Consider the following 8,180-nt stretch of genomic DNA (forward strand, 5'->3'; position numbering starts at 1 on the left):
CTCTCTGCTCTGCAGCTAACCCTGGGGTCAGGGATCCTGCCTCCGCCTCCCTCAGATCTAGAGTTGCCCCTTTCATCTGTGATTCCACAGAGTCCCCATCCCATAAGAACATAAGAGTGGCCATACTATGTAAGACCAAAGGTCCATCTAGCTCAGTAACCTGTCTTCGGACAGTAGCCAATGCCAGGTGCCCCAGAAGGAATGAACAGAACAGGTAATCAACAAGTGACCCATCCCATGTCACCCATTCCCAGCTTCTGGCAAACAGAGGCTAGGGACACCATTCCTGCCCATCTTGGCTAAGAGCCATGGATGGGCCTATCCTCCATCAATTTATCTAGGGGTTTTTTTTGGAACCCTGTTATAGTCTTGGCCTTCACAACATCGTCTGGCAAAGAGTTCCACAGGTTGACTGTGTGTTGTGTGAAGAAGTACTTCCTTTTGTTTCTTTTAAACCCGCTGCCTACTAATTTCATTTGGTGACCCCTGGTTCTTGTGTTATGAGAAGGAGTAAATAACACTGCCTTATTTACTTTCTCCACACCAGTCATGATTTTACAGACCTCTACCACCACCCTCCCCCCCGTTAGTTGTCTCTTTTCCAAGCTGAAAAGTCCCTGTCTTATTAATCTTCCCTCATATGGAACTGTTCCATGCCCTCCAATCATTTTTGTTGCCCTTTTCTGTACCTTTTCCAGTTCCAGCATATCTTTTTTGATATGGGGCAACGACATCTGCACACAGTATTCGAGATGTGGGCATACCATGGATTTATAGAGGGGCAATATGATATTTTCTGTCTTATTATCTATCCCTTTCTTAATGATTCCCTAAATTCTGTTCACATTTTTGACTGCCGCTGCACATTGAGTGGATATTTTCAAAGAACTATCCACAGTGACTCTACGATCTCTTTCCTGAATGATAACAGTTAATTTAGACCCCACCATTTTATATGTATAGTTTGGATTATGTTTTCCAATGAGCATTACTTTGCATTTCTCAACATGGAATTTCATCTGCCATTTTGTTGCCCAGACACCCAGTTTTGTGAGATCCCTTTGTAACTCTTAATGGTCCGCTTGGGACTTAACTATCTTGAGTCGTTTTGTGTCATCTTCAAATTTTGCCACCTCACTGTTTACCCCTTTTCCCAAATCATTGATGAATATGTTGAATAATATTGGTCCCAGTACACATCCCTGGGAGACACCACTATTTACTCTCTCCATTCTGATAATTGACCATTTATTCCTACCCTTTGTTTCTTACCTCTTAACCAGTTACTGATCCAGGAGAGGACCTTCCCTCTTATGCCATGAGAACTTACTTTGCTTAAAAGCCTTTGGTGAGGGAACTTGTGAAAGGCTTTCTCAAAATCTAATTACACTATACCCACTGGATCACCCTTGTCCACATGCTTGTGGACCCCTTCAAAGCATTGTAGTAGATTCCTGAGGCATGATTTCCCCACTCAGGTACCTGTCCGTGTGGTCCCCAGGCTGATTGGATATGGTGATGTTTCAAGCCCAGTGAGGTTGTTTCCACCTGTAGTTTAGAATGAGAGCCTGTCAGGGCAGGGGATGAAATGGGCAATCAGGGGGAGCTAAGAGGTAGAAAAAGCGACTCAGCAATTGGGTCCCTCCCCCCTCGACTCAGCCTTTATGGTCACTCTAACCTCCAGGGAGTTAGTGGATTTTATCAGCTGGGGAAGGGACTGGTTCTGCAGCTGCTGGCCCTGACTTCTCTGGGCATACTCTGATAGGGAGCATCCCCCTGGGAAAAGCCTCACTGTTCTGCAGCTTGCCCTGGGGGCAGGGTTCCCCCTTCCCTCTGCCTTACATCAACAGCTGCTGCTGCAGCTTCCCCCGGCTACATGACAAATCCACTGATTTCCTGATCCCACACTGGGCATCCCCTCTGTAAGGCCCCAGGCAGATCCTGGCTGTGAGCATCTCCTTGGGGCATAGACTCTGTGAAGGCTGGGCTGGGTACAGGGCTGAGAGCGGGGACTCCAAACCAGGCCCCTCACCTCTCACCACCAGCTCCACATGGTCACTGGGATCTGACCAGATGAAGGCTTGTGATGTGCTGCCATAACGTCAGGTGTAGCTCCTGCTGTCACCCTGTATAACACTGCGGATGGGAAACGCAGTCATGTCTGCAGGACTTTCCATGTGATGCAGCGTGGTGTGGTCTCCTCCTTTGTACAGAACAACCCTCAGCCCTGGTACCTACACTCACACTGGATGGTCACGGTGCACCCCATGGCCATTAGCTCCCTGGGGCTCACAGAGATGGAGGGTTTGGGATAGAACTCTGCATGCACAAAGACACAGGACTTCTATGGGGGAGACATATACCCTTACTCCTCAGTCTGTCTGTCTGTCATTTGATCTCTCTGTGCCCAGCCCTAGGGCATTCAGCTGCCTCCCCTTGTCTAATGTTCCCTGCATTATAAACCCAGCAACAGCACAGGTCTGTGGAGTTCTTGGAACCCAGGGGGAGTGAGAAGGTGGAAACAATGACTCAGCAATTGGGACTCTCCCCCCACAGCTCAAGATTTATGGTCACTGTAATCTCTAGGGAGGGTGCAGTGCTGATGCTGTAGTCACCGGGGCCTGACTTCTGTGTGTGTCCCCAGAGAAGGAGCATCCTCCTGGGAAGCTCTGCAGCTCCCCCTGGGGGAAGGGTTCCCCCCTGCCTCTGCCAAATCAACAGCTATTGCTCCCCCTTCATTGGACAAGTCACCCATCATATTACCTCATGCCTAGCTAGGCATCCCCTTGGATCCAGGGATAAGGAAATGTTGTTAGCCTCATTGGATGTGTGATGCATTTGAACGCATTGCTCAGAGTGTTCAATCTGTTTATGTGAAATTGCAGTTATAGGTTCTTATGTAAGCAGGCTCTGAATGAGCTTTCCCAACACCTAGTGATGAGCTGGGGAGAAGACATCAGGAACTGACCATGTTTGAATAGACACACCCACTCTGCCTAGGTGAGCAACATGATGGGGCTGCTTTGCCCAAATGATCACTTTTATCTGGTGTTGGATTGCAAATCACTTTGTTATTGAGGAGGCAGAGGTAATAAAGTGTGGTTATCCTTTTGTGAATCAAAGGGAGCAGAACTGGCCTTGGTATGCCATGAATGAGGGGGTCACTCTCAAGTTAACTGCATTCAATAAGCAGGAGGTAGGGGTGCCAAAGGCCAGTGGAGATGTGAGAGGGTATTTGTGCCCATCTGGCTTTACGTGCCATTTGACTCTGCACTGTTTAATAACAGAGCTTCTTAAGGCCCAGTTGAGAGTCTCTTGGTTTGGATCACTCGAGCTGACATCACTGATAGCCCAGTCTAAATATGAAGCCTTAGGTCCGTTGTGGGACAGTGTCTCTGGTGAACGAGGTTGCCTCGCTAACTGCTGGAATCACTGAGCATTGGAATTGCTGAGAGCTGAGTTAAGTGGTGGAACTTCAAAACATCCCAGAGGTTGCAGTGGAGAGGGCCGTGGCAGGGTGACTGGTGGCAGAGCGCCGGAGAGTGGCAGAGGGAACACTGGGGGGTGGCTGGCGGTGCAGTCAATGAAGGTGGAGTGGCCGGCTATGGAGTGAACAAAGGCAGACAGCGATGCAGAGTGAACAGCGGCACAGCGACGGCTGCCGAATCACTGCTCAGTGCTGCCCCCCCCGCTCCCCCCGGGGTGGGAGGTTAACTCACGCAAACACACCTCCAAACACTGGGTTTTCACTGACCAAGGACAACTGTGAGTGGGGTGCGGTGGAGGGAGAGAGGACTGGCGTGTTAAAGGGACATTTGTTTGTCAGACTGTCACACTGCAAGGTGAGAGACTGAGGAAACGGATGCTGCCAATGTACTCTGGGGTGGGTGTTTTACTCATGGTCTGATGTTTTCAAATCATGCTTGTGGTGTTTTCCCAAGTAATGCCAGGTTCCTTTCCCCTTTTATTCAAAGTTTTCTCTTCTATACATGTACTTAGTGCTTGTGAGAGGAGAAGTACTGGCTCTTAGAGGTACCAAGTGGGGGGTGTAATTTTTTTCAGATTACTGGGTGTGGACTCGAGCTGGTTCTGTGTTGTGCTGTCAAAAGGAACCCAGCCCTGGTTGCTGCTGACTCCCCCCGGAGTGGGCAGAGGCATCATTTGATTTTCCTGCATTCCTCCCCTAAGGCTGGAGCTGAATGCACCTAACGGCACCCCTAGACCCTAGGACTTCACTTGTGGTGGACAGCAAACTAAGAGTGCGGTGTCATGGACAGAAAGGGGAGTGGTGTGTTAACGGGATATTTGTCTGCTGGTCTTTCATAAAGGGGGAAACTGAGGCAAAGCCACTGCTCCACCCGGGGCCAGGGATTTACTTGTTGTTTGCATGCGTTTGAGTCATTGTTGTCATGTTTTCTCAAATTAATGCCATTCTTCCTTCTCCCCTTAATAAAATATTTCTTTTGTCGCACACAGACTCAGTGCTTGCAAGACAGGAAGTATTGCTTCTTAGAAACACCCAGGGCTGGTGTTTAGTTTTCCCAGATTTCTGGGTTGGAGCTCAAGCCAGTGTTGTGTTGTAATTTTGAGAGGAACCCCTATATATTGAAGCCAGAGCTGGAACTGGAAGAAGGCTTACATATGTATTGCAGAGGAGTTTAATCTCCTCCTTTCTACAGAACAGCCCTTATGCCCTGGCACCGACTCTTTCAGAGGATGGTCACAGCTCCTCCCAGGGCCATCATCCGCCCTGGGGCTCACAGAGATGGTGGGTTTTGCACAGAGCTCTGCATGCACAAAGACACAGGACTTCAAAGCGGGAGACACAAACCCTGTCCCTCAATCTGTCCTTCTGTCCCACAGAGGGGTATTCTGGTGCCTCCCCTTGTCTAATGTCCCCTTGGTAATAAATCCAGTGACAACACAGGTCTGTGGAGTTCTTGGAACTGGCGGTCTTGGGTTCTGATCTCATCTCCCCCAGGGTAAAACGAGAGAAACCCACTGAGTGCAATGGGGTGAGGGCCAGATTCTGATACATTACCCTGAATCTATCTATCTATCTATCTATCTATCTATCTATCTATCTATCTATCTATCTATCTAATGAACACAGTTCTGATAAGGCAGCTGCTGGCTGGGGAGCCTCCTCTGTACAGCCTCAGATCAGGGTAAGCCTGAGGAATTTAGGAAAGACCTCCCTGCTCTGCAGGTAGCCCCTCCATCCCAAATCTAAAGGTGCTCCTTTAATCTGAGATTCCACAGAGTCCCCATCCCAGCCCCGGTACCTGTCCATGTGGTCCCTGGGCTGGATGGAGCTGGTGATGTTTCAAGCCCGGTGGGGTGGCAGCTTGGGAAAGACAGGGCCGCACCTTCCTGGGGGCCACCGACTCAGCCGTGCCCTGTGCCATCCTGCTGGAACTGGCCACGGCCTTGGACGTGGAGCTGCTGAAGGCCAAGGAGCAGGTGAGCGCTTCCCAGGTTGGGGGTTCTACTCTTGTCTTGGGGAAAGGAATGGAGTCTAGTGTGTAAAACCAGGGGGGATGGGAGCCAGGACTCCTGGGTTCTATCTCTGGCTCTGGGAGGGGAATGGGGTCTAGTGGTTAGAGCAGGGGAGCTGGGAGCCAGGACTCCTGGGTTCTATCCCGAGCTCTGCTGCTGTCCTGGGTGCAGTCCTCTCACCTGTCCAGCAGTGTCAGGTGTTGAGCGAGCCCCGTGTCTCTCCCCAGGGCTCTGAGGTGATGCTGCAGCTGCTGTTCCTGGACAGCAAGGAGGCCTTCGGGGAGTGGAGTGAGAGGGATTCCCTGTACGGGGCTGTCCATGGCCAAGGCTCAGCACCAGCCGGGCACCAGCCAGCTCCAGGCTATGGTGAGAGCCGCCCGCTTGCCCCTCTGGGGAGTTCTGCCTGGGGGATCTTTCAGGCTGAAGGGAGATGGTGGGGGTGCCTGTCCGGGGTAGGCGGGGGGCTCAATCCGTCTGCACTGGATCTTGTACCAATCCCTACCTCAGATCCTCCTGGGGTGACTGGGCCCCTACAGATTTAACCCCTTGTTGCCGCCTTGCAGAGCCTGTTTATCTTGCTGGACCTGCTGGGGGCCCACCACCCGACCATCCAGAACCACTTCCCCTTCACCGCCTCCTGGTTCGACCGGCTCTTTGGCATCGATAGCAAACCTTCCTTTCTTCCAGGGGTGGGAGGGGGCTTGCCCCCCCAGGCACCTGTAGTGGGACAGCTACTTCCTCCCCCCCACCCCCCCCAAGTCCTGATGGTCCTGCGTCTGTCTGACAATGAATAAAGGTGCCTGGGTTCTAGCCCCAGCTCTGGGAGGGGAGTGGGGTCTAGTGGTTAGAGCAGGGGGGCTGGGAACCAGGACTCCTGGGTTCTATCCCCAGCTGTGGGACAGAGCTGGGAGTTGGGGATTCAGTCCCCAGGGCTGTTGACCTGGCATCTTTCACCAACACTTTATTTCCCTCAAACACGACTTGTCAGGTTTGAAATCCCCCTCCCTCCCCGGCAGCGTCTCTGTGTCCTCAGGGAGCTCTGGTGTGAGCAGCCAGGTGTGACCCCCTGTGGGGCTCGTCCTGCCACGCCCCCAGCCTGGCAGGTCCCAGGAACCAGCCCATTCCTCACTCTCTTCTCTGTGTCGCCCAGAGAAGCGTCTGCACCGGGTGGGCCTGCTGCAGTCCCACCCCCGGGAGCAGACGTACTTCCAGCGGGAGCCTGCCTATGGGCCTGTCGAAGAGGACCACGTCCCCTTCCTTCGCAAAGGTACCTGTCCTGCCCCTCGCTACCGGGCGTCCAGGCGCAGAGCAGTGTGGGATGGACAGCTGGGGAGGCCTCCCCGGGGGAACCAGGGCAGAATGTGTGCAGACAAAGTGTGGTGAGACTCCCCCAGGCTCCCACACAAGCCTGGCCTCATGAGTGGAGCAAGGGACTGAGACCTGGGTTCAGATCCTGGCTTTGCCACTGCCCTGCTGGGTGACTTTGCCGCTGTCTTCCTCAGTTTCCCCATCTGTGAAGTGGGGGGAATCATTCTGACCCCCTTTGTAAAGTGCTTTGGGATCCCCTGAGGACAAGGGCTATGCAAGAGCTAGGTGTTATTTACAGGGGTAACATGCTTTATAGATGATGTTTGCCTGCCTGGCACACTTCACCCCAGAGGTGGCTGCATTTTGAACTTAGGCTCTGGGATCCTTGGGGGTGAAAGACTTTATAAACACATCATTGCTATCTAGCCACTTGGCCCTGATTCACTTGATGTCTCTGGCCAATCTGGTTCCCATAATGCACCTGGCCAGCTGCTCGTTGCTAGGTCAGGGGAGCACATGGCTCCTAGATGTAAGGTCAGGTCATGCCTGAGGGCCTGGCTCCATCTCCTGAGACAGTGTGCGCATTTAGAATGTTGCACGTCGCCCGCTATTGGCTGGGCCACATGGGGATAATAGTCTACTACTGCTGACAATAGTGGAATTACACTTGTAGCTCCAGCAGTAGAGGCTGGTGCTTGCAGTGATGCAGATCCTGGGTTGGATCCCTGCTGACTATCCATGTATCTGTCTGGCCGTAGGAGTGCCAGTGCTGCACCTCATCGCCACCCCCTTCCCGTGGGTCTGGCACACGATGGAGGACACGGAGCAGAACCTGTACCCCCAGACCCTGGAGAACCTCTGCAAGATCCTGGCTGCCTTCCTGGCCAAGTACCTGTGGCTGTGACTACCCAGAGCCTCCCCTGGTGAAGGGACCAACCCCTCCCTGGGTCTTACAGGATCCTTTACCCTTCCTGGGCCGAGCTCCATGGGGCCAGCGGCCAAAACACCCTAGGGACCAGGCAAGGTGGCTTTTGGGGCCCGGGCTGTGGCAGCCCCTCAGGGGCTTGGGGAGGTGTTACAATGCTGGGATGATGGGAAGGGAGATGTGCTGAGTCTGTTCCGGGGCTGCAGCAGGTCTGTGGCCAGCCCAGAAGTGAAACCTCTTGCTTGAGCCCCTTGAGGTTGGGCCTTCCTGGGCTTTACATGCCCTCCAGAGCTCCAGCCGCCGGGGCCTGGACTAGCCTCTTCCCAGCGGGGGGCCTGGATCCCAGCTGGTCATGTCCCCCGGGATCCACGGCTCAGAAGCAGGAATAACTGGGCTGAACCTGGACTGTGCCAGGGGCAGGACACCGGGGGCTGCGGGGGGGCCAGAC

At 53.1% G+C, this 8,180-nt stretch overlaps 1 protein-coding gene across 1 annotated transcript; it reads left to right on the forward strand.

The window, feature by feature from the left end:
• Positions 1-5,929: 5,929 nt before the first annotated feature.
• On the forward strand, positions 5,930-7,891 carry LOC141976837 (glutaminyl-peptide cyclotransferase-like protein). Its single transcript, XM_074938001.1, has 3 exons — positions 5,930-5,951; positions 6,650-6,766; positions 7,566-7,891. Exons 1-3 carry the CDS (start codon positions 5,930-5,932, stop codon positions 7,709-7,711), a joined length of 285 nt encoding a protein of 94 aa, XP_074794102.1. The 3' UTR covers positions 7,712-7,891.
• Positions 7,892-8,180: the final 289 nt, after the last annotated feature.

This window comes from Natator depressus, chromosome 23 (genome assembly GCF_965152275.1).
Source record: "Natator depressus isolate rNatDep1 chromosome 23, rNatDep2.hap1, whole genome shotgun sequence".
Lineage (NCBI taxonomy): Eukaryota > Metazoa > Chordata > Testudines > Cheloniidae > Natator > Natator depressus.

Bases quoted from the DNA above. Each gene is read 5' to 3' on its own strand.
- LOC141976837 (XM_074938001.1), top strand. From the start codon at position 5,930: ATGGTGGGGGTGCCTGTCCGGG. The intron at 5,952-6,649 runs GTAGGCGGGGGG...TGTGTCGCCCAG, and splicing joins GGTGGGGGTGCCTGTCCGGG to AGAAGCGTCTGCACCGGGTG. The intron at 6,767-7,565 runs GTACCTGTCCTG...GTCTGGCCGTAG, and splicing joins CGTCCCCTTCCTTCGCAAAG to GAGTGCCAGTGCTGCACCTC.